Source organism: Entelurus aequoreus, linkage group LG25, assembly GCF_033978785.1.
Source record: "Entelurus aequoreus isolate RoL-2023_Sb linkage group LG25, RoL_Eaeq_v1.1, whole genome shotgun sequence".
In the NCBI taxonomy this organism is placed as follows: Eukaryota; Metazoa; Chordata; class Actinopteri; order Syngnathiformes; family Syngnathidae; genus Entelurus; species Entelurus aequoreus.
Window position 1 is genome coordinate 41,218,799 of NC_084755.1, and position 27,721 is coordinate 41,246,519.

Here is a 27,721-nt window from a genome sequence, read left to right on the forward strand (position 1 = left end):
CTCGCTGGGCGGAAGTGGATACTCTGACGTCATCAAAAGAAGACGACAGTGGTGTGCTCGCTTTTGTGTTCCCCCGTAAAACAACAACCAGTGTGGGAAGACGACAGTGGTGTGCTCGCTTTTGTGTTCCTACGTGAAACAACAACCTTTGTGGGAAGGAGCCGAGATGGCGCCGTGAACAGTCTTACTTTTGCTAGCAGCATCTAAAAAAGAATATAAACCTGCGAAAACAGCTCGTGTATGATTGAAAATAAACTTCATCGTTCCCCTAGAGTCTTTAGTTCATTTTCTGTTTCATTTGGTTGGACTTTGACGGCTCTTCCCTTGAACTAGGTTGTTCAAATTAATAGTGCTCACAAAGTATTCATTAAGTACCACCATGATGACAACATTAAATACAGTGGTGTAGTAGACCTAAGTATTCATTAAGTACCACCATAATGACATCATTAAATACAGTAGTGTAGTAGACCTAAGTATTCATTAAGTACCACCATGATGACATCATTAAATACAGTAGTGTAGTAGACCTAAGTATTCATTAAGTACCACCATAATGACAACATTAAATACAGTAGTGTAGTAGACCTAAGTATTCATTAAGTACCACCATGATGACATCATTAAATACAGTAGTGTAGTAGACCTAAGTATTCATTAAGTACCACCATAATGACATCATTAAATACAGTAGTGTAGTAGACCTAAGTATTCATTAAGTACCACCATAATGACAACATTAAATACAGTAGTGTAGTAGACCTAAGTATTCATTAAGTACCACCATAATGACATCATTAAATACAGTAGTGTAGTAGACCTAAGTATTCATTAAGTACCACCATGATGACATCATTAAATACAGTAGTGTAGTAGACCTAAGTATTCATTAAGTACCACCATAATGACATCATTAAATACAGTAGTGTAGTAGACCTAAGTATTCATTAAGTACCACCATGATGACATCATTAAATACAGTAGTGTAGTAGACCTAAGTATTCATTAAGTACCACCATAATGACAACATTAAATACAGTAGTGTAGTAGACCTAAGTATTCATTAAGTACCACCATGATGACATCATTAAATACAGTAGTGTAGTAGACCTAAGTATTCATTAAGTACCACCATAATGACATCATTAAATACAGTAGTGTAGTAGACCTAAGTATTCATTAAGTACCACCATAATGACAACATTAAATACAGTAGTGTAGTAGACCTAAGTATTCATTAAGTACCACCATAATGACATCATTAAATACAGTAGTGTAGTAGACCTAAGTATTCATTAAGTACCACCATGATGACATCATTAAATACAGTAGTGTAGTAGACCTAAGTATTCATTAAGTACCACCATAATGACATCATTAAATACAGTAGTGTAGTAGACCTAAGTATTCATTAAGTACCACCATAATGACATCATTAAATACAGTAGTGTAGTAGACCTAAGTATTCATTAAGTACCACCATGATGACATAATTAAATACAGTAGTGTAGTAGACCTAAGTATTCATTAGGAACCACCATAATGACAACATTAAATACAGTAGTGTAGTAGACCTAAGTATTCATTAAGTACCACCATAATGACAACATTAAATACAGTAGTGTAGTAGACCTAAGTATTCATTAAGTACCACCATGATGACAACATTAAATACAGTAGTGTAGTAGACCTAAGTATTCATTAAGTACCACCATGATGACAACATTAAATACAGTAGTGTAGTAGACCTAAGTATTCATTAAGTACCACCATAATGACAACATTAAATACAGTAGTGTAGTAGACCTAAGTATTCATTAAGTACCACCATAATGACAACATTAAATACAGTAGTGTAGTAGACCTAAGTATTCATTAAGTACCACCATAATGACAACATTAAATACAGTAGTGTAGTAGACCTAAGTATTCATTAAGTACCACCATAATGACAACATTAAATACAGTAGTGTAGTAGACCTAAGTATTCATTAAGTACCACCATAATGACAACATTAAATACAGTAGTGTAGTAGACCTAAGTATTCATTAAGTACCACCATGATGACATCATTAAATACAGTAGTGTAGTAGACCTAAGTATTCATTAAGTACCACCATGATGACAACATTAAATACAGTAGTGTAGTAGACCTAAGTATTCATTAAGTACCACCATGATGACAACATTAAATACAGTAGTGTAGTAGACCTAAGTATTCATTAAGTACCACCATAATGACAACATTAAATACAGTAGTGTAGTAGACCTAAGTATTCATTAAGTACCACCATAATGACATCATTAAATACAGTAGTGTAGTAGACCTAAGTATTCATTAAGTACCACCATAATGACAACATTAAATACAGTAGTGTAGTAGACCTAAGTATTCATTAAGTACCACCATAATGACAACATTAAATACAGTAGTGTAGTAGACCTAAGTATTCATTAAGTACCACCATAATGACAACATTAAATACAGTAGTGTAGTAGACCTAAGTATTCATTAAGTACCACCATGATGACAACATTAAATACAGTAGTGTAGTAGACCTAAGTATTCATTAAGTACCACCATGATGACAACATTAAATACAGTAGTGTAGTAGACCTAAGTATTCATTAAGTACCACCATGATGACAACATTAAATAAAGTAGTGTAGTAGACCTAAGTATTCATTAAGTACCACCATGATGACAACATTAAATACAGTAGTGTAGTAGACCTAAGTATTCATTAAGTACCACCATGATGACAACATTAAATACAGTAGTGTAGTAGACCTAAGTATTCATTAAGTACCACCATAATGACAACATTAAATACAGTAGTGTAGTAAACCTAAGTATTCATTAAGTACCACCATAATGACAACATTGAATACAGTAGTGTAGTAGACCTAAGTATTCATTAAGTACCACCATGATGACATCATTAAATACAGTAGTGTAGTAGACCTAAGTATTCATTAAGTACCACCATAATGACAACATTAAATACAGTAGTGTAGTAGACCTAAGTATTCATTAAGTACCACCATGATGACATCATTAAATACAGTAGTGTAGTAGACCTAAGTATTCATTAGGAACCACCATAATGACAACATTAAATACAGTAGTGTAGTAGACCTAAGTATTCATTAAGTACCACCATAATGACAACATTAAATACAGTAGTGTAGTAGACCTAAGTATTCATTAAGTACCACCATAATGACAACATTAAATACAGTAGTGTAGTAGACCTAAGTATTCATTAAGTACCACCATAATGACATCATTAAATACAGTAGTGTAGTAGACCTAAGTATTCATTAAGTACCACCATAATGACATCATTATATACAGTAGTGTAGTAGACCTAAGTATTCATTAAGTACCACCATGATGACAACATTAAATACAGTAGTGTAGTAGACCTAAGTATTCATTAAGTACCACCATAATGACAACATTAAATACAGTAGTGTAGTAGACCTAAGTATTCATTAAGTACCACCATGATGACAACATTAAATACAGTAGTGTAGTAGACCTAAGTATTCATTAAGTACCACCATGATGACATCATTAAATACAGTAGTGTAGTAGACCTAAGTATTCATTAAGTACCACCATAATGACAACATTAAATACAGTAGTGTAGTAGACCTAAGTATTCATTAAGTACCACCATGATGACATCATTAAATACAGTAGTGTAGTAGACCTAAGTATTCATTAAGTACCACCATAATGACAACATTAAATACAGTAGTGTAGTAGACCTAAGTATTCATTAAGTACCACCATAATGACAACATTAAATACAGTAGTGTAGTAGACCTAAGTATTCATTAAGTACCACCATAATGACATCATTAAATACAGTAGTGTAGTAGACCTAAGTATTCATTAAGTACCACCATAATGACAACATTAAATACAGTAGTGTAGTAGGCTTAAGTATTCATTAAAAAAAAGGCATGGGTTTTATTTAACAAGTATATGTAATATTTTTGGCCACTTTAACAATGCACGAACATCAACAATGATACTGTTTGAGAATGACTGATCTAAAGAAAAAAAAACATTCATAAGTCAGGCCCTTTTGGATCATCAATAATTTTAGTGGGACGTTGGGGAAAAAAAACAGTTGCTCAAAAAAAAAAAATGGACAAATAGGAATGTTGTGACCTATTTAAGGCTCTAATTACTTGACCTCAAATATTCCATTTAGACATTTTTTGGGGGAAATATTGCATATTTTGTGTTTTTGCCGTAAAATAACCGGGTATTGACAAAAAGAGCATACATAAAACATGGGGAAAAAAATACAAATAAAAAATAGAATAATGTATGACTTATTTTTAATATTTTTATGACTGAGACCAGAACCAAAATCTAAGGGAGCCCTCAAGATAAAAAAAAAAAATCTATACATTCTGAGAATGGCCCCTGCATGGTTGGCTTTTTCAGTGTGTGGCCCTCAGTGAAGTGTATATATATATATATATATATATATATATATATATATATATATATATATATATATATATATATATATATATATATATATATATATATATATATATATATATATATATATATTTATATATATGTATATGCATATATATATATATATATACGTATATATATATACGTATATATATATATATATATATATATATATATATATATATATATATATATATATATATATATATATATATATGTATATATGTATACATATATACATATATATATATATATATATATATATATATATATATATATATATATATATATATATATATATATATATATATACTATTTACATTAATGTCCTGTGTAGTCTGAATGCGGTGCAAATGATGCTGTCACCAAAATGCTGCTGTCATGGCAACGCTGTGTTGCCATGGTCACCATGGCAACACAGAGTTGCATAATGCGGAACCAACAGCAGAGGGAGACATTTGACCGAGGATTCAACATAACACCGTCCTGAAAACAACAAGTACACAACAAATACAGTATGAAACACAAGGCATTACTCCCTAATCTAAATGTATTTATACCTTTTTTTTATACTTTGTAATGGAATGGTCTGGAAAAAAAACCCACAGGGTATTATTTGTATTAGACATACTTCAAAGTTAACTCATAAGCAAAACAACTGAAGTTTATATTAGAAAAAAATACTACATATGTGCCCTTAACCTCAAAAAGCACATGATTGCAAAAACAAATACTGTATTGATGTTTTACTCGATTTATACCACACAGACCTAAAACTAGACCCTAGTTAGCAGCAAAAGTACCGAGTTAAAACCCTGGGCTTTTGTTCGGATTATGTTCCGCCACATTTACTCTCGCACACGAAGATCATTTGTGAACTTTTGAGAGCAATCCAGAGTGGTCATTTCTGTTGGTAAATAAGAGATTATCATCACACCTCAACATCTCCAACATGTAAATGCTGCCCCCTCACCCTGATAGACTCTCCCACCCCCGTCCCCATTGTGGACTCCTTCCGTTCCTTGGGCACCACCATCACCCAGGACCTCAAGTGGGAGCCGACCATCAGCTCCCTCATCAAGAAGGCCCAGCAGAGGATGTACTTCCTGCGGCAGCTGAGGAAACTGAAGGTGCTAACCCTAACCCATCATAGAGTCCATGCTGACCTCCTCCATCACAGTGTGGTTCCCCGGCGCCACAGTCCAGGACAAGCATGGACTGCAGCGCATGGTACGTGCTGCTGAGAAGGTGATTGGCTGCAAACTCCCACCCCTCCAGGACTTGTTCTCCTCCAGGACCAGGAGGCGTGTGGGTCGGATCCCAGCTGACTCTTCTCACCCTGGACACACACTATTCTCCCCTCTCCCCTCAGGCAGGAGACTACACTCCATCCAGACCCACATCTCCCGCAACCTGAACAGTTTTTTCCCCTCGGCCATCAGGCAAATGAACAATAACTCCTAACAGCAGCTCCTTTGAAGTCCTTCTAAGTCTATAACAAGATCTGATAGCTCAGTTACAGCTCTTGTTATGACCAAATCTGTGTTGTATGTCTTTTATGTTGCACCAAGAAAAATTCCTAGTTTGTGAACCCGTTCTCAAACAATGGCAATAAAACTATTCCGATTCGGATTCTCACCTGCAGTGATTTCTCCAGATTGTCTGAACCTTTTGATGATATTACGGAGTGTAGATGGTGAAATCCCTAAATTCCTTGTTGAGAAATGTTGTTCTTCAACAATTTGCTCAGGCATTTGTTGACAAAGTGGTGACCCTCGCCCCGTCCTTGTTTGTGAATGACTGAGCATTTCATGGAAGCTGCTTTTATACCCAATCATGGCACCCACCTGTTCCCAATTAGCCTGTTCACCTGTGGGATGTTCCAAATAAGTCTTTGATGAGCATTCCTCAACTTTATCAGCTTTTTTGAAACATGTTGCAGGCATCAAATTTCAAATGAGCTAATATTTGCCAAAAATACCAAAGTTTCTCAGTGTGAACATGAAATATCTTGTCTTTGCAGTCTATTCAATTGAATATAAGTTGACAAGGATTTGTTGTATTCTCTTTTTATTTACCATTTACACAACGTGACAACTTCACTAGTTTGGGGTTTGTATATGTCAGGGGTCGGCAACCCGCGGCTCTAGAGCCGCATGCGGCTCTTTAGCGCCGCCCTAGTGGCTCTCTGGAGCTTTTTTAAAAATGTATGAAAAATGGAAAAAGATGAGGAAAAAAAAAAAGTTTTTGTTTTAATATGGTTTCCGTAGGAGGACAAACATAACACAAACCTCCCTAATTGTTACAAATCACACTGTTTATATTAAACATGCTTCACTGATTTGAGTATTTGGCGAGCGCCGTTTTGTCCTACTAATTTTGGCGGTCCTTGAACTCACCGTAGTTTGTTTACAAGTATAACGTTCTCCGACTTTCTAGGACGTGTTTTATGCCACTTCTTTTTCTGTCTCATTTTGTCCACCAAACTTTTAACGTTGTGCATGAGTGCACAAAGGTGAGTTTTGTTGATGTTATTGACTTGTGTGGAGTGCTAATCAGACATATTTGGTCACTGCATGACTGCAAGCTAATCGATGCTAACATGCTATTTAGGCTAGCTGTATGTACATATTGCATCATTATGCCTCATTTGTAGCTATATTTGAGCTCATTTAGTTTCCTTTAAGTCCTCTTAATTAAATGTATATCTCATGACACATGTAATATGGCTTTTAATTTTTTGCGGCTCCAGACAGATTTGTTTTTGTATTTTTGGTCCAATATGGCTCTTTCAACATTTTGGGTTGCCGACCCCTGGTATATGTTGTAGAATATTGGTTGGGGAAATGACCAAATTTCAATGTTGAAATCAACAACACAACCTGACATTGATTAAAGGTTGTCAAAAATGATGTTGTTTCAATGTTGTATTTGTGTTGTTCAACATCAGGACCTAATTGAAGAAGTTGTGAAGGTTGTTTCAATGTCAACAGACGTTTACTGAGTAACAGATACACTACCGTTCAAAAGTTTGGGGTCACCCAAACAATTTAGTGGAATAGCCTTCATTTCTAAGAACAAGAATAGACTGTCGAGTTTCAGATGAAAGTTCTCTTTTTCTGGCCATTTTGAGCGTTCAATCGAGCCCACAAATGTGATGCTCCAGAAAGTCAATCTGCTCAAAGGAAGGTCAGTTTTGTAGCTTCTGTAAGGAGCTAAAGTGTTTTCAGATGTGTGAACATGATTGCACAAGGGTTTTCTAATCATCAATTAGCCTTCTGAGCCAATGAGCAAACACATTGTACCATTAGAACACTGGAGTGATAGTTGCTGGAAATGGGCCTCTATACACCTATGTAGATATTGCACCAAAAAGCAGACATTTGCAGCTAGAATAGTCATTTACCACATTAGCAATGTATAGAGTGTATTTCTTTCAAGTTAAGACTAGTTTAAACTTATCTTCATTGAAAAGTACAGTGCTTTTCCTTCAAAAATAAGGACATTTACATGTGACCCCAAACTTTTGAATGGTAGTGTATGTTTTGGTGAGTCGGAAGTGTTTCCGCCATACCACACGGTGTTTATTCATCACACAAATGACTGGACACACACTGGATTGATTTCATCACGTTTTACTGCCAGGTCTCGCTAGTCTACAGGCTTACAGAGGCGACAGACCCCTACAGAAAGGTGAGGGTCTGCACGGAATGGACGACTAAGTTCACACGCCGGTGTTGTTCTTCTCACTCCGCTCTGAAGTTTAGTACACCGCTGGTTTTTGCATGCGTTTGGAAGGGGCTTTTTTTTCTTTCTTTGCATAGGAAAAAAGGGGCTTAAGTACAAATGACAAGGCGGTATAAAAAAGGGACCTAGTAAGGAACGGGGCCGTAGTAGGTGTTGTAGGCGGCGACCACTCCAGATGTGCCCATCATGCGCCCGCAGCCGGTGTCCGACTCGCACACCTCTCGCAGGCTGGACAAAGACAAAAGTCAGGTCATAAAGATGCAGAATAAAGATGCACGGACTCTCACCTCTCCAACTGGGCCACAGACAGCTCGCGGGGGGCGGCCCTGGGCGGCACCACGGCGGCGGCCTGTCTGCGGTCCACAAAGACGCCTGCACATCGAGAGGGTTCACGTTACGTCGGTAAACAGGATTGCAGCAAATCACGACCGATTATAGGAACGCCGCGTCAAAAGTCACACAACAGCTACGTGAGACCAGGCATGTATAAACTTGTCCTGCAAAAATACCCAAAATGTGGCTGCCTTTTTGTGAAAAGAGTAAAAAAAAACAATGTGGATATTCACAAGACAGGAAGTCAGCTTGTGCTTTTTGTGAGAAAGTGCATTATTTTGACTTTTTGCTGCATTTTATTTTTTGGACACCCCTGTATTATAATGTATATATATATATATATATATATATATATATTACTACTAGGGCTGTGAATCTTTGGGCACCACATGATTCGATTCTTGGGGTTAATGATTTGATTTATAATCAATTCAAAATCGATACTTTTTTTAATAAACATTGGGTGCCACTTCTATGATGAACTACATTCCTCCGTGAAATAGATAAACAGCTCTGATAAATTTCTATTTTACTTAAAAGAAAACTGGTTGTCCCCGCGACCCCATTCCGCGAAGATGGATGGATGGACGGAAACTGGTTTTGTTTGGTAAAATTCGATACAAACATTGAATAAAGTCAAATACAAATAAGGCAACGAGAGAAGTATCCAACACTTCTCTTTTCTAAAGTCAATTTGTACAGCAGATATAGATCATCTACATTTGCCTGAAAAAAATCAAATAAATATACATATATATACACACACACACGTTTTTTATTTATATAGATATATATATATATATATATATATATATATATATATATATATATATATATATATATATATATATATATATATATATATATATACATACATTTCTTTTTTAAAATCTATCTAAAAAATCTACACGTTTTTTATATATATATATATATATATATATATATATATATATATATATATATATATATATATATATATATATATATACACACACATTTCTTTTTTAAAATCTATCTAAAAAATCTACACATTTTTTATTTATTTATATATATATATATATATATATATATATATATATATATATATATATATATATATATATATATATATATATATATATATATATATATATATATATATATATATATATATATTATATATATATATATATATATATTATATATATATATACACATTTCTTTTTTAAAATCTATCTAAAAAATCTATTAGGAATTGTTAAAAATAAGGATCATGATTCATTTTAAAATTCGGACTATAAGTGGCAGTTGTTTTCATAGTTTGGCCGGGGGTGCGACTTATACTCAGGAGCGACTTATGTGTGAAATGATTAACACATTCTAGTAAAATATCAAATAATATTATTGATGTCATTCACGTAAGAGACTAGACGTATAATATTTCATGGGATTTAGCGATTAGGAGTGACAGATTGTTTGGTAAACGTATAGCATGTTCTATATGTTATAGTTATTTGAATGACTCTTACCATAATATGTTACGTTAACATAGCAGTTGGTTATTTATGCCTCATATAACGTACACTTATTCAGCCTGTTGTTCACTATTCTTTACACATTTTAAATTGCCTTTCAAATGTCTATTCTTGCTGTTGGCTTTTATCAAATACATTTACACAAAAAATGCGACTTATACTCCAGTGCGACTTATATATGTTTTTTTCCTTCTTTATTATGCATTTTCGGCCGGTGCGACTTATACTCCAGAGCGACTTATACTCAGAAAAATACGGTATTAGGGTTGCTGGAAAAAAAATTGATTGACATCCAAAACGCAATTCTAATACGTTCCGATTCTAAATCAATTCATATATTTTTTTAGATCAATAATAAAAATTTTTAATAAAAAAAAGAAAATGTTTCGGTTATTTTCGCATCCAAGAGGAGATTTTGCCTCCTGTAACCTGTTTTGAAAAGGATTTATTACAATTTCCATGCCAAATAAAATATACAAATTGAAAATGAATCTGAACGGAATAGAATCGAGTCACATACTCACGACTAAATACGATAGAAATGTTGTTAGGAATAAGTCGGACTCATAGTCACCAACATGGCAGATCGCGTCACACTCAGACGTCAAAATGGCGACCTTACCGTAACGATGGTTGTTCACAGCATCGTAATAACCGTTGTTGTAGCCGTTGTCGTAGTGACCGTTGTCGCGGCGGACCACGTAGTCGTCTCTGCGACCGTTGTCGTCTCTGCGGACGACTACGTCGTCACGGCGGGCGTAGCTGTCGTACTGGCGGTAGTTTTCACGTCGGCCATTGTTGTCGTCGTCCCCGTTGGAGTCTGCGGAGTCTGCAACATACAAATAGGACAAGGTTGATTTTTCATTTTAAAATAATCATTTAAAAATCCTAAAAGGCACTGAGATAGTGATAAACGTATTATTAGACATAACAGTACACCCCCCTAAAATAATCCATACTGGTCCAGAGTTCTTACCTGATGTCAGACCCATGACAGCCAGGGAGCAGAAAATCAGGATGGCCAAAGTCTTCATCTTTACGATCAGGCAGCGAGGACGAGTGCAGATGTGGAAAGTTCTTCTTGTCTGTGGAAATGTCAACACAAATAACTCCAATTTATAGACGGGGCCCTCACAATGTGATTGGCCGGGGGATGGTGTGTCACTCACAGACACGCTGACATGTCCACCTCGCTATCCTATCATCAAGAAAAACCACAAGTCAAACGCTCCAAAGTCGTAAAACCTGGAATTTGTTGCAGTTTCAAGCGGCTTAGAAGGCAAATCGGATCAATTTGTTTTGCGTCGCGACGCTTTCTCGCATTGTTTGGGTTATTTTAGAAGTAAACCCGTCGACCTGAGGTTGGAAGATGCAGCCAAGGAGGAGTTGCAGCCCTGAAAGCCGCCTCTAGATGTCAGTGCTGGCAGTAGACCGAGGTCACACGGTGCAGTTAGCACATGCAAGAACTGCTAACCTTGCACAAGGTTTTGATTTTGGAAGTTTTGGAAGTGCATAAGATGAGATTCTGGTCGGGTGTTGGTGGGTTTGACTGCGTGTCATTTAAACCGTCTGGGTTGAGTCAGTTCATGTTGGGAGTTATGAGGACAAACTTTTTGGAGTTCACTTCCAGGACGTCCTGATTGGCTCACTGCTGGAATTGCTTGTCTTACCTATTGGGACAAGTTTGTGTGTATTTGGGATCTGCATAAGTCCCGAAAATGATTTATTATTAGTATTATTCCGCCGCAAAACTTTGGCACGATCCACAGCCTGCGGTTTTCATCCGATCGGAAGTGTTCGATTAAAAAAACATTCGCCTCGACTGGGAATCGTGAGCTCCCCAAAAATTGTTCCCGGATTACCCAGAATTCCCAGTTTTCCGGCATATTTTTCCCATTGAAAATGAATGGGCCCATTTTCAAACCATGCACAACCCACACATTTCTCGCCCGATCCGAACGGTTCCGCCATCCACACGCTCCACTCACCTCGGACTGTCAGGGACTGCTGGCGGTCTTCAACCCCAAGATGCAGACATGGCAGGCGCAGGAAAACATGACTTTCATGTCAAAATGCAGGGAAAACAGGAACCAGGAAACAGGTTCATCATGGAGCCCTGACTGGAGGGCGAGGCAGGCATAAATAGCAGCCTGATTGGCAACTGCAACCAGGTGGGCCAGGCTACCAATCAGGGACAGGTGAGGGAAACGAGCGCTCTGGGAGACATGCAGGAAATGAAACCAAAATAAGAGCGCTGACAGGAAATAAACACAAACACAGAGGAAAACCCAAACAAGTAAAAGAAAAGACCATAATAATGTTTTTTTTCATTAAATGTGCTTTTTTGTGTGCTACAGTTTGTATGTGTAAAGTTAAAGTTCAAGTTAAAGTACCAATGATTGTCACACACACACTAGGTGTGGTGAAATTTGTCCTCTGCATTTGACCCATCCCCTTGATCACCCCCTGGGAGGTGAGGGGAGCAGTGGGCAGCAGCGGTGCCGCGCCCGGGAATCATTTTTGGTGATTTAACCCCCAATTCCAACCCTTGATGCTGAGTGCCAAGCAGGGAAGAATGCGGGTATGAGCTTTTAAACATAACCCGTTAACTGCTGCCAATCAAATGGTGAATAAGATACTCTTTAGGGTTCATGTTTGTAAATCTGACTGTGATGAAGTCAGTGCCTCACCAGCCATGAACCTCACCGCACGTCACTGATATATATATATATATATATATTTATGTATATAATTTTTAATCTGTTTAAAAAATCAATTCGGAATCGCTAAAAAAAAGAAACATGATTCATTTTTAAAATATATATTTTTTGACACCCCTAATTACAACTATTAGGGTTGCTGAAAAAATTGATTAACATCTGAAACGTAATTCTAATAAATTCCTATTTTAAAAATCGATAATAAACCTCCCCCCCCCCCAAAAAAAAAAAATCTAATAATTTTTTTAGGCTATTTTCAGGCTTTTGCCACGTGTATACGTCAGCATCCGAGAGGAGATAGTGCCACCTGTAACCTGTTTTGAGAAGGTCTGACAAGGATTTATGACAATTTCCATGCCAAATAAAACATAACAATCGATAAAAATCGAAAATGAATTTGAACGGAATCCAATTGACTCATATACAAACGACTACTAAATACAATAAAACATGTAGAGAGTGGAAGCCATGTTTACTTCTGTAAACACTGCAATGCTGCATGAGGGTCAGACTGCATTCACATTAGAAACCAGATTTTTTTTGTAACGTAAACGATTACATGAAAAAAATGTGATTTGACCGAAAAAAAAAAGTGAATTGGACATGTGACCCTGCAGACTGAACGTAGCTAAGGTGACATATTGGTCGGACGAACGCGACTTGATGGTTCACACTGTAAGTGCATCCCATACATATTGTTCACAATGCAGGTCAATTACGATATTTGTACCACCTGTATCAGACTTTTTCACGTCCGTGTGAACAGTGCAGTTCCAAATTTTTCATATCCGACCCAGAACTCTTTCGTATGTGGAAATAAATCAGATATATATGTGATGTGTCCTCAATGTGAACGCACTCAGGTCGACCAGAACGTCATCCAAAAGTGATTCATTATTCGCCAAAATAGACGGTTACAAAATAAATAGTCGAATAGACGGAGCAGAAAACAGGTGAAAATAATGTTTTAGGAACTCAGGTGAAAGTTCCACCACTCCCGTCTGACTGCTCGCCCACACCCACCGTACATGAAAAGTATCCTGTGGAACTGCCAGAGTCAAAATACTTCCTCATTCCTCATCTTCTACGCGCAATATTTTGGTTACGAAAATGTTGACTTTGGCTACGCTCACTCTGCAGAACCACATGGCCATTTTGGATGTGTTTTTGTCAAATCTGATATTTTCAGTGGCTGTTCACATTGCCAAATAAATGTGATTTCTAATGTGAATGCAGTGTGACCCCCCCATGCGGACGTGACGTCACACCCACTGCAGTGTTTACACAAGTAAACATGGCTTCCACTCTCCTCGCATTTGTGGCCATTTCAAGGATTTTGTGCAATTAAATGAACATTTTCTGAGCCGAATTATTAGTATTTTGACTCTGGCAGTTTGACAGGATAATTAACTTGTACGGTGGGTGTGGGCGAGCAGTCAGACAGGAGTGGTGGAACTTTCACCTGAGTTCCTAAAACAATATTTTCACCTGTTTTCTGCTCCGTATATTGGACTATTTAGTTTGTAACCAAAGAATGATGACGTGTTGGTCGGATGAACACGGCCGCAGGGTTCAGACTAGGGATGTCCGATAATGGCTTTTTGCCGATATCCGATATTCCGATATTGTCCAACTCTTTAATTACCGATACCGATATCAACCGATACCGATATCAACCGATATATATATACAGTCGTGGAATTAACACATTATTATGTCTAATTTGGACAACCAGGTATGGTGAAGATAAGGTACTTTAAAAAAATAAAAATAAAAAAAAATAAGATAAATTAAAAACATTTTTCTTGAATAAAAAAGAAAGTAAAACAATATAAAAACAGTTACATAGAAACTAGTAATTAATGAAAATGAGTAACATGAAGTGTTAAAGGTTAGTACTATTAGTGGAGCAGCAGCACGCACAATCATGTGTGCTTACGGACTGTATCCCTTGCAGACTGTATTGATATATATTGATATATAATGTAGGAACCTTGCAGACTGTATTGATATATATTGATATATAATGTAGGAAGCAGAATATTAATAACAGAAAGAAACAACCCTTTTGTGTGAATGAGGAGGGAGGTTTTTTGGGTTAGTGCATTAATTGTAATTGTATCTTGTGTTTTTTATGTTGATTTAATTAAAAAACAAACAAAAAAAACCAAACAAAAAAAAACAATACCGATAAAAAAAACAACGATACCGATAATTTCCGATATTATCGGACATCCCTAGTTCAGACCCAAGTCACATTCCATACAGCTCCCATTTATTTACACATACCAAAAAGGTCGGATTTGAAAAATTGGGCGTTGCACCGTTCACACTGACCTGAAAAAAATCCGATACGGGGTTGAAAAATGTGGACCTTCCAGGAAAAATGGAAATTCCTGTATTTTTTGTTTTACTTGTTTGGGTTTTCCTCTGTTTGTGTTTATTTCCTGTCAGCGCTCTTATTTTGGTTCCATTTCCTGCATGTCTCCCAGAGCGCTCGTTCCCCTCACCTGTCCCTGATTGGCAGCCTGGCACACCTGCTTGCAGTTGCCAATCAGGCTGCTATTTATGCCTGCCTCGCCCTCCAGTCAGGGCTCCATGATTGTATCCTGGTTGCCGTTTTCCCTGCATTTTGGCATGAAAGTCATGTTTTCCTGCCATGTCTGCATCTTGGGGTTGAAGACCCTGACAGTCCGAGGTGAGGGGAGCGTGTGGATGGCGGAACCGTTCGGATCGGGCGAGAAATGTGGGAGTTGTGCATGTTTTGAAAACTGGCCCATTCCTTTTCGTGATCACCTGTTTTCTGCTCCGTTGTCAACTATCTATTTTGCAAACGTCTATTTTGACGAATAATTATGACGCTTATCGCTTGTTGTTGACGTTGTAGTCGGATGAACGCGACCCGAGTGCGGGCGCGTTCACATTCAGGACACATTCCATTTATATCCACGTATGAAAGAGGTCTGGGTAGGATAGGAAAACATCTGATATAGGTATGGCAACAAAAAAAAAACAAAAAAAAAGGGCCTTACCTTTGATTTGTTTGTGTCGTTTATTTCTAAATAAAGGGGACCACAAACAAATGTCATTATTGTCTTTATTTGACCAAAAAATGTTAGTGTACATGAAACATATGTTTATTATTGTCATTTAGTCCTTAAATAAAATAGTGAGCATACTAGACAACTTGTCTTTTAGTAGTAAGTAAACAAACAAAGACTCCTAATTAGTCTGCAGTAACATATTGTGTCATTTATACACCTATTATTTTCTACACATTATGAGGGACAAACTGTAAAAAATTGATTATTAATCTACTTGTTCATTTACTGTTAATATCTGCTTATTTTCCGTTTGAACATGTTCTATCTACACTTCTGTTAAAATGTAATAATCACTTATTCTTCTCTTCTTTGATACTTGACATTAGTTTTGGATGATACCACACATTTAGGTATGGATCCGATACCGAGTAGTTACAGGATCACACATTGGTCATAGTCAAAGTCCAGGGACATATTTACTGAGTGTATACAACAATAAAGGACAAAATATCAATGTAATCATAGTAGTATCAACTAGATACACTCCTGTACTTGGTATCATTACAGTGGATGTCAGGTGTCGATCCACCCATGGCATTTGTTTACATTGTGACGGCGGTGAGCTATTGTATCCTCCTACGGTGTGTAGTGAAGCATGTTTAGCTATTCCTCATCCTCCAGTGATAATAGTACTTGTAAGAAACTTACTTTGTCGCCATGGAGGCCAGGATTAATGATTTAGAAGTAGCTAAAACACTGTGGATGGATGTTAGCCACGTCTTAAAGCAGCTCTTCCTTCACCTTTATCTTTACACCAAAATGCGTCCATTCTCCCTTTTCTGTCTACACACTGTGTCTGCTTGTAAGTACTCTGTGTGTGTGCGCTGCCCAACATGCTCCTCTGCTGGTAAAAGCAGGAATGTCACCACGGAAAATACCGGTGTTTTTCAGAGGCAGTATTGTACCCTTTTTAATTGAACAGTACTTAATTAGTCGGGGTAACTAGCGAGTGACTAATGGAGATTGTGCCGACTCTGAACATGAAAGTCACAATAAAGAGGCCAAAACAGGATAAAGACAAACAAACATGAAAGGTTTATTTCCGTGGGTGGATAATGATGCTAGCAAAAGGTGAATACAAACAATACAGCGCTCACAAACGGAGGTGAGCGTCAGATAAAGCGTGTGTTTGGCAACAAGCACGGTGGTGTTCATCCAGCACCGCCCGTGTCAAACGCTCCAGGAAGTCGTCTGGCAGTTTAGTAGCGACGGTGAGCCGCCTGTCTCGGTCGCTGTGGCGCTTGGTTGCCAAAGTACCTCTGGTAGGCCCTCTGGTAGCCATTGTGGTAGGCGAAGAAGCGGCAGGGGGAGTAGTCCTCGCAGGTCTCCGCACGTCTCTCCGCCGGAGACTTCACCCTCCTGGTGTGGCCACAGACAACACAGACTGCTTCACCTTCCTGTTCACCTTCACTCATTTCCTGAATGGCCGCCATCGAGTGTGCTTCAACAAACTGAGGGAGCGGACTTATACTTCCGGTTTAAAATGCTGTTTGAACTTTCCACATCTGCACTCGTCCTCGCTGCCTGATCGTAAAGATGAACACTTTGGCCATCCTGACTTTCTGCTCCCTGTCATCACGTAACAACTCTGGACCAGGATGGCTTATTTTAGGGGGCGTACTGTTACGGCTAATAATACGTTTATCACGATCACAGTGCTTTTTAGGATTTTTAAGTGCACAGGAAGTCTGTGGCAACCCACAAAATATGCAATATTTTTACACCAAAAAATGTCAAAGTGTAATATTTGATGTGAAGTAACTGGAGCTCTAAAAAAGTAAATAATTCATAATAAAATGGATTTTAATTCGCTATTTTTGAACAAAGACCATTTTTAGAAAAAAATCCCACTAAAATTCTCAGGGATAAGTCATATTGTTTTACATTTTTTTACTTTAAATGTTTAATTCTGTAGATTAACTTCAGATCCATCTGTCGATTGAATTTAAAAAATAAAAACGTACAATTTAAATTGTTTGTTTTGTGTTTGTTTTTAGCCATTTTTGTCATAAAAACTTAGTTTTTTATATACAGAAAATGCACAATATGCAATATTTGTACCCCCAAAAAGTGTAATATTTGATGTGAAGTAACTGTTGCTCTAAATAAGTCAATAATTCATAACATTGATTTTAATTCAATATTCTTTTTAGTTATTTATTTATTTTTAAAGACCGTTTTTAGAAAAAAAATCCCACAAATTCTCATAAAACTCATGAAAGTTATAAAAATAAGTCATATATTGTTTTTTTCATTTTTTTTTTACTTAATATGTTTAATTCTGTAGATTAACTTAAGATTCATCTGTCGATTGTACATTTTTTTTTTTTTTTTTAAATTCAATTTAATTTATTTGTTTCGTGTTTGTTTTAAGCCATTTTTGTCAAAGAAAACTTAGTTTTTTATTTGGCAAACACACAAAATATGCAATATTTTTAGCCCCAAAAAATGTCAAAGTGTAATATTTGATGTGAAATAACTGGAGCTCTAAAAAAGTCAATAATTCATAATAAAATGGATTTGAATTCATTATTTTTGAACAAAGACCATTTTTAGAAAAAAATCCCACTAAAATTCTCAGGGATAAGTCATATTGTTTTACATTTTACTTGAAATGTTTAATTCTGTAGATTAACTTCAGATCCATCTGTCGATTGAATTTAAAAAATAAAAACGTACAATTTAAATTGTTTGTTTTGTGTTTGTTTTAAGCCATTTTTGTCATAAAAACTTAGTTTTTTATACAGAAAACACACAATATGCAATATTTGTACCCCCAAAAAGTGTAATATTTGATGTGAAGTAACTGTTGCTCTAAATAAGTCAATAATTCATAACATTGATTTTAATTCAATATCCTTTTTATTCATTTATTTATTTTTAGAAAAAAAATCCCACAGAAATTCTCAGGGATCTAAAAGGTTCCACTCATAAAAGTTATAAAAATAAGTCATATATTGTTTTTTTTATTTAAATGTTTAATTCTGTAGATTAACTTCAGATTCATCTGTCGATTGTACATTTTTATTATTTTTTAAATTCAATTTAATGTATTTGTTTTGTGTTTGTTTTAAGCCATTTCTGTCAAAGAAAACTTAGTTTTTTATTTGGCAAACACACAAAATATGCAATATTTTTAGCCCCAAAATGTCAAAGTGTAATATTTGATGTGAAATAACTGGAGCTCTAAAAAAGTCAATAATTCATAATAAAATGGATTTGAATTAGTTATTTTTGAACAAAGACCATTTTTAGAAAAAAATCCCACTAAAATTCTCAGGGATAAGTCATATTGTTTTACATATTTTTACTTTAAATGTTTAATTCTGTAGATTAATTTGAGATCCATCTGTCGATTGAATTTAAAAAATAAAAACGTACAATTTAAATTGTTTGTTTTGTGTTTGTTTTAAGCCATTTTTGTCATAAAAACTTAGTTTTTTTTTATATGGAAACTGCACAATATGCAATATTTGTACCCCCAAAAAGTGTAATATTTGATGTGAAGTAACTGTTGCTCTAAATAAGTCAATAATTCATAACATTGATTTTAATTCAATATTCTTTTTAGTTATTTATTTATTTTTAAAGACAGTTTTTAGAAAAAAAATCCCACATTCTCATAAAACTCATAAGTTATAAAAACAAGTCATATATTTTTTTTTGTTTTGTTTTTTTACTTTATATGTTTAATTCTGTAGATTAACTTCAGATTCATCTGTCGATTGTACATTTTTATTATTTTTTGAATTCAATTTAATGTATTTGTTTTGTGTTTGTTTTAAGCCATTTCTGTCAAAGAAAACTTAGTTTTTTATTTGGCAAACACACAAAATATGCAATATTTTTACACCAATAAATGTCAAAGTGTAATATTTGATGTGAAGTAACTGGAGCTCTACATAAGTCAATAATTCATAATAAAATGGATTTGAATTCATTATTTTTGAACAAAGACCATTTTTAGAAAAAAATCCCACTAAAATTCTCAGGGATAAGTCATATTGTTTTACATTTTTTTACTTTAAATGTTTAATTCTGTAGATTAACTTCAGATCCATCTGTCGATTGAATTTAAAAAATAAAAACGTACAATTTAAATTGTTTGTTTTGTGTTTGTTTTAAGCCATTTCTGTCATAAAAACTTAATTTTTTTTATACGGAAAATGCACAATATGCAATATTTGTACCCCCAAAAAGTGTAATATTTGATGTGAAGTAACTGTTGCTCTAAATAAGTCAATAATTCATAACATTGGTTTTAATTCAATATCCTTTTTTTTAATTTATTTTTTTTCAGACTGTTTTTAGAAAAAAAATCCCACAAATTCTCAGGGATCTAAAAAGGTTCCACTCATAAAAGTTATAAAAATAAGTCATATATTGTTTTTTTTCTTTAAATGTTTAATTCTGTAGATTAACTTAAGATTCATCTGTCGATTGTACATTTTTATTATTTTTTAAATTCAATTTAATGTATTTGTTTTGTGTTTGTTTTAAGCCATTTCTGTCAAAGAAAACTTAGTTTTTTATTTGGCAAACACACAAAATATGCAATATTTTTAGCCCCAAAATGTCAAAGTGTAATATTTGATGTGAAATAACTGGAGCTCTAAAAAAGTCAATAATTCATAATAAAATGGATTTGAATTCATTATTTTTGAACAAAGACCATTTTTAGAAAAAAAATCCCACTAAAATTCTCAGGGATAAATCATATTGTTTTACATTTTTTTACTTTAAATGTTTAATTCTGTAGATTAACTTCAGATCCATCTGTCGATTGAATTTAAAAAATAAAAACGTACAATTTAAATTGTTTGTTTTGTGTTTGTTTTAAGCCATTTTTGTCATAAAAACTTAGTTTTTTATACGGTTCAACACACAATATGCAATATTTGTACCCCCAAAAAGTGTAATATTTGATGTGAAGTAACTGTTGCTCTAAATAAGTCAATAATTCATAACATTGGTTTTAATTCAATATCCTTTTTTTTTTTTTTTTTTTTTTTTCAGAAAAAAAATCCCACAGAAATTCTCAGGGATCTAAAAGGTTCCACTCATAAAAGTTATAAAAATAAGTCATATATTGTTTTTTTTCTTAAAAGGTTTAATTCTGTAGATTAACTTAAGATTCATCTGTCGATTGTACATTTTTATTGTTTTTTAAATTTAATTTAATGTATTTGTTTTGTGTTTGTTTTAAGCCATTTCTGTCAAAGAAAACTTAGTTTTTTATTTGGCAAACACACAAAATATGCAATATTTTTACACCAAAAAATGTCAAAGTGTAATATTTGATGTGAAGTAACTGGAGCTCTAAATAAGTCAATAATTCATAATAAAATGGATTTGAATTCATTATTTTTGAACAAAGACCATTTTTAGAAAAAAATCCCACAAATTCTCAGGGATAAGTCATATTGTTTTACATTTTTTTACTTTAAATGTTTAATTCTGTAGATTAACTTCAGATTCATCTGTCGATTGAAATTAAAAAAATAAAAACGTACAATTTAAATTATTTGTTTTGTGTTTGTTTTAAGCCATTTGTCATAAAAACTTAGTTTTATATACGGAAAACACACAATATGCAATATTTGTACCCCCAAAAAGTGTAATATTTGATGTGAAGTAACTGTTGCTCTAAATAAGTCAATAATTCATAACATTGATTTTAATTCAATATTCTTTTTAGTTATTTATTTATTTTTAAAGACAGTTTTTAGAAAAAAAATCCCACAAATTCTCATAAAACTCATAAAAGTTATAAAAATAAGTCATATATTGTTTTGTTTTTTGTTTTTTTACTTTAAATGTTTAATTCTGTAGATTAACTTCGGATTCATCTGTCGATTGTACATTTTTATTATTTTTTAAATTCAATTTAATGTATTTGTTTTGTGTTTGTTTTAAGCCATTTCTGTCAAAGAAAACTTAGTTTTTTATTTGGCAAACACACAAAATATGCAATATTTTTACACCAAAAAATGTCAAAGTGTAATATTTGATGTGAAATAACTGGAGCTCCAAATAAGTCAATAATTCATAATAAAATGATTTTAATTCATTATTTTTGAACAAAGACCATTTTTAGAAAAAAATCCCACAAATTCTCAGGGATAAGTCATATTGTTTTACATTTTTTTACTTTAAATGTTTAATTCTGTAGATTAACTTCAGATTCATCTGTCGATTGTACATTTTTATTATTTTTTAAATTCAATTTAATGTATTTGTTTCGTGTTTGTTTTAAGCCATTTCTGTCAAAGAAAACTTAGTTTTTTATTTGGCAAACACACAAAATATGCAATATTTTTAGCCCCGAAATTCAAAGTGTAATATTTGATGTGAAGTAACTGGAGCTCTAAATAAGTCAATAATTCATAATAAAATGGATTTTAATTCATTATTTTTGAACAAAGACCATTTTTAGAAAAAAATCCCACAAATTCTCAGGGATAAGTCATATTGTTTTACATTTTTTTACTTTAAATGTTTAATTCTGTAGATTAACTTCAGATCCATCTGTCGATTGAATTTAAAAAATAAAAACGTACAATTTAAATTGTTTGTTTTAAGCCATTTTTGTCATAAAAACTTAGTTTGTTATACGGAAAATGCACAATATGCAATATTTGTACCCCCAAAAAGTGTAATATTTGATGTGAAGTAACTGTTGCTCTAAATAAGTCAATAATTCATAACATTGGTTTTAATTCAATATCTTTTTTTTTTATTTATTTTTTTTCAGACAGTTTTTAGAAAAAAAATCCCACAGAAATTCTCAGGGATCTAAAAGGTTCCACTCATAAAAGTTATAAAAATAAGTCATATATTGTTTTTTCTCTTTAAATGTTTAATTCTGTAGATTAATTTAAGATTCATCTGTCGATTGTACATTTGTATTATTTTTTAAATTCAATTTAATGTATTTGTTTTGTGTTTGTTTTAAGCCATTTCTGTCAAAGAAAACTTAGTTTTTTATTTGGCAAACACACAAAATATGCAATATTTTTACACCAAAAAATGTCAAAGTGTAATATTTGATGTGAAGTAACTGGAGCTCTAAAAAACTCAATAATTCATAATAAAATGGATTTTAATTCGTTATTTTTGAACAAAGACCATTTTTAGAAAAAAATCCCACAAATTCTCAGGGATAAGTCATATTGTTTTACATTTTTTTACTTTAAATGTTTAATTCTGTAGATTAACTTCAGATCCATCTGTCGATTGAATTTAAAAAATAAAAACGTACAATTTAAATAGTTTGTTTTGTGTTTTAAGCCATTTTTGTCATAAAAACTTAGTTTTTTATACGGTTCAACACACAATATGCAATATTTGTACCCCCAAAAAGTGTAATATTTGATGTGAAGTAACTGTTGCTCTAAAAAAGTCAATAATTCATAACATTGATTTTAATTCAATATCCTTTTTAATTTTTTTTTTCAGACAGTTTTTAGAAAAAAAATCCCACAAATTCTCATAAAACTCATAAAAGTTATAAAAATAAGTCATATATTGTTGTTTTTTGTTTTTTTACTTTAAATGTTTAATTCTGTAGATTAACTCAAGATTCATCTGTCGATTGTACATTTTTATTATTTTTTAAATTCAATTTAATTTATTTGTTTCGTGTTTGTTTTAAGCCATTTCTGTCAAAGAAAACTTAGTTTTTTATTTGGCAAACACACAAAATATGCAATATTTTTACACCAAAATTTAAAGTGTAATATTTGATGTGAAATAACTGGAGCTCTAAATAAGTCAATAATTCAGAATAAAATGGATTTGAATTCATTATTTTTGAACAAAGACCATTTTTAGAAAAAAATCCCACAAATTCTCAGGGATAAGTCACATTGTTTTACATTTTTTTACTTTAAATGTTTAATTCTGTAGATTAATTTGAGATCCATCTGTCGATTGAATTAAAAAAATAAAAACGTACAATTTAAATTGTTTGTTTTGTGTTTGTTTTAAGCCATTTGTCATAAAAACTTAGTTTTTTATACGGAAAACACAATATGCAATATTTGTACCCCCAAAAAGTGTAATATTTGATGTGAAGTAACTGTTGCTCTAAATAAGTCAATAATTCATAACATTGGTTTTAATTCAATATTCTTTTTATTTATTTATTTATTTTTAAAGACAGTTTTTAGAAAAAAAATCCCACAAATTCTCATAAAACTCATAAAAGTTATAAAAATAAGTCATATATTGTTTTTTGTTTTGTTTTTTTACTTTAAATGTTTAATTCTGTAGATTAACTTCAGATCCATCTGTCGATTGAATTTAAAAAATAAAAACGTACAATTTAAATTGTTTGTTTTGTGTTTGTTTTAAGCCATTTGTCATAAAAACTTAGTTTTTTTTATACGGAAAACGCACAATATGCAATATTTGTACCCCCAAAGTGTAATATTTGATGTGAAGTAACTGTTGCTCTAAATAAGTCAATAATTCATAACATTGGTTTTAATTCAATATCCTTTTTTTAATTTAATTTAATTTAATTTTTTTTAGAAAAAAAATCCCACAGAAATTCTCAGGGATCTAAAAGGTTCCACTCATAAAAGTTATAAAAATAAGTCATATATTGTTTTTTCTCTTTAAATGTTTAATTCTGTAGATTAACTTAAGATTCATCTGTCGATTGTACATTTTTATTATTTTTTAAATTCAATTTAATGTATTTGTTTTGTGTTTGTTTTAAGCCATTTCTGTCAAAGAAAACTTAGTTTTTTATTTGGCAAACACACAAAATATGCAATATTTTTACACCAAAAAATGTCAAAGTGTAATATTTGATGTGAAATAACTGGAGCTCCAAATAAGTCAATAATTCATAATAAAATGGATTTTAATTCATTATTTTTGAACAAAGACCATTTTTACAAAATAATCCCACAAATTCTCAGGGATAAGTCATATTGTTTTACATTTTTTTACTTTAAATGTTTAATTCTGTAGATTAACTTCAGATCCATCTGTCGATTGAATTTAAAAAATAAAAACGTACAATTTAAATTGTTTGTTTTGTGTTTGTTTTAAGCCATTTTTGTCATAAAAACTTAGTTTTTTATACGGAAAACACACAATATGCAATATTTGTACCCCCAAAAAGTGTAATATTTGATGTGAAGTAACTGTTGCTCTAAATAAGTCAATAATTCATAACATTGATTTTAATTCAATATTCTTTTTAGTTATTTATTTATTTTTAAAGACAGTTTTTAGAAAAAAAATCCCACAAATTCTCATAAAACTCATAAAAGTTATAAAAAATAAGTCATATCGTTGTTTTTTTTGTTTTTTTACTTTATATGTTTAATTCTGTAGATTAACTTCAGATTCATCTGTCGATTGTACATTTTTATTATTTTTTTTAATTCAATTTAATTTATTTGATTCGTGTTTGTTTTAAGCCATTTCTGTCAAAGAAAACTTAGTTTTTTATTTGGCAAACACACAAAATATGCAATATTTTTAGCCCCAAAATTCAAAGTGTAATATTTGATGTGAAGTAACTGGAGCTCTTAATAAGTCAATAATTCATAACATTGATTTTAATTTAATATTATTTTTTCTCAGGGATCATAAATGTTATAAAAATAAGTCATACATTGTTTTTTAATTTTTTTTACTTTAAATGTATAAATCTGTGGACTAACTTCAGATCCATCCATCTATTGTACGTTTTTATAATTTTTTAAATTAATTTGTTATTGAAATTTTTTTTTTGTTTTGTTTTAAGCCATTTTTGTTATGGAAAAAACTTTTTTTTTATATGGCAAACACACAAAATATGCACATTTCCCCCCCAAAAGTGGAATATTAAAATGAAGTAACTGGAGCTCTAAATAAGTCAATAATTCATAACAACATTGAATATAATTCGTTATTAATTTTGAAAAAAAGATTGTTTTTAGAAAAAAATCTCACTAAAATTCTCAGGGATCAAAAAGGTCCCACTCATAAAAGTTATATATTGTTTTTAATTATTTTTTACTGTATATTAACTATTTTGTTACTTGATTATGTTTTTATTTTTATAAAAAAAATTGCATTCATTCAAAACAGTTTTTTATTTGGCAAACACACAAAATATGCAATATTTTTAGCCCCAAAATTCAAAGTGTAATATTTGATGTGAAGTAACTGGAGCTCTAAATAAGTCAATAATTCATAACATTGATTTTAATTCAATATTCTTTTTTCTCAGGGATCATAAAAGTTATAAAAATAAGTCATACATTGTTTTTTTTGTTTTTTTACTTTAAATGTATAAATCTTTGGACTAACTTCAGATCCATCCATCTATTGTACGTTTTTATAATTTTTTTAATTAATTTGTTATTTAAATTTTTTGGTTTTTTGTTTTAAGCCATTTTTGTTATGAAAAAACTTTTTTTTTATATGGCAAACACACAAAATATGCACATTTTCCCCCCAAAAGCGGAATATTAAAATGAAGTAACTGGAGCTCTAAATAAGTCAATAATTCATAACAACATTGAATATAATTCGTCATTAATTTTGAATAAAAGATCGTTTTTAGGAAAAAATCCCACTAAAATTCTCAGGGATCAAAAAGGTCCCACTCATAAAAGTTATATATTGTTTTTGATTATTTTTTTTACTGTAGATTAACTATTTTGTTACTTGATTGTTCTTATTTTTATTAAAAAATTGCATTCATTCAAAACAGTTTTTTATTTGGCAAACACACAAAATATGCAATATTTTTAGCCCCAAAATTCAAAGTGTAATATTTGATGTGAAGTAACTGGAGCTCTAAATAAGTCAATAATTCATAACATTGATTTTAATTCAATATTCTTTTTTCTCAGGGATCATAAATGTTATAAAAATAAGTCATACATTGTTTTTAATTTTTTTTAACTTTAAATGTATAAATCTGTGGACTAACTTCAGATCCATCCATCTATTGTACGTTTTTATAATTTTTTAAATTAATTTGTTATTTAAATTTTTTGTTTTTTTTGTTTTAAGCCATTTTTGTTATGGAAAAAACGTTTTTTTTTATATGGCAAACACACAAAATATGCACATTTCCCCCCCAAAAGTGGAATATTAAAATGAAGGAACTGGAGCTCTAAATAAGTCAATAATTCATAACAACATTGAATATAATTCGTTATTAATTTTGAAAAAAAGATCGTTTTTAGAAAAAAATCCCACTAAAATTCTCAGGGATCAAAAAGGTCCCACTCATAAAAGTTATATATTGTTTTTAATTGTTTTTTACTGTAGATTAACTATTTTGTTACTTGATTATGTTTTTATTTTTTATAAAAAAATTGCATTCATTCAAAACAGTTTTTTATTTGGCAAACACACAAAATATGCAATATTTTTAGCCCCAAAATTCAAAGTGTAATATTTGATGTGAAGTAACTGGAGCTCTAAATAAGTCAATAATTCATAACATTGATTTTAATTCAATATTCTTTTTTCTCAGGGACCATAAATGTTATAAAAATAAGTCATACATTGTTTTTTAATTTTTTTTACTTTAAATGTATAAATCTGTGGACTAACTTCAGATCCATCCATCCATCTATTTTACGTTTTTATAATTTTTTTAAATTAATTTGTTATTTAAATTTTTTGTTTTAAGCCATTTTTGTTATGGAAAAAACTTTTTTTTTATATGGCAAACACACAAAAAATGCACATTTCCCCCCCAAAAGTGGAATATTAAAATGAAGTAACTGGAGCTCTAAATAAGTCAATAATTCATAACAACATTGAATATAATT

The 27,721-nt window shown here is 32.2% G+C and overlaps 2 protein-coding genes across 6 annotated transcripts in view; both read right to left on the reverse strand.

Moving 5' to 3' along the window:
* LOC133642833 (WW domain-binding protein 11) overlaps positions 1-6,263 on the reverse strand; it is a 34,493-nt gene extending 28,230 nt beyond the window's left edge. Inside the window, exon 1 of one of the 2 annotated variants that reach the window (XM_062037239.1) lies at positions 6,148-6,263. The gene's annotated coding sequence lies outside the window, so the exon portion shown is untranslated. Of the gene's footprint in view, positions 40-6,147 lie in introns of those variants that run through there. The other variant, XM_062037238.1, reaches the window with a different exon arrangement.
* A 1,879-nt stretch (positions 6,264-8,142) lies between these two features.
* Positions 8,143-27,721, reverse strand: part of LOC133642818 (matrix Gla protein-like) — a 102,442-nt gene continuing 82,863 nt past the window's right edge. For 2 of the 4 annotated variants that reach the window (XM_062037217.1, XM_062037216.1), the window contains one exon: positions 16,939-17,285. In XM_062037217.1, the coding sequence (XP_061893201.1) occupies positions 17,126-17,285 (160 nt within the window). In that variant the 3' untranslated portion in view covers positions 16,939-17,125. Of the gene's footprint in view, positions 8,484-8,542; positions 8,628-10,724; positions 10,932-11,078; positions 11,188-12,090; positions 12,289-16,938; positions 17,286-27,721 lie in introns of those variants that run through there. The other 2 variants (XM_062037214.1, XM_062037215.1) reach the window with 2 other exon arrangements.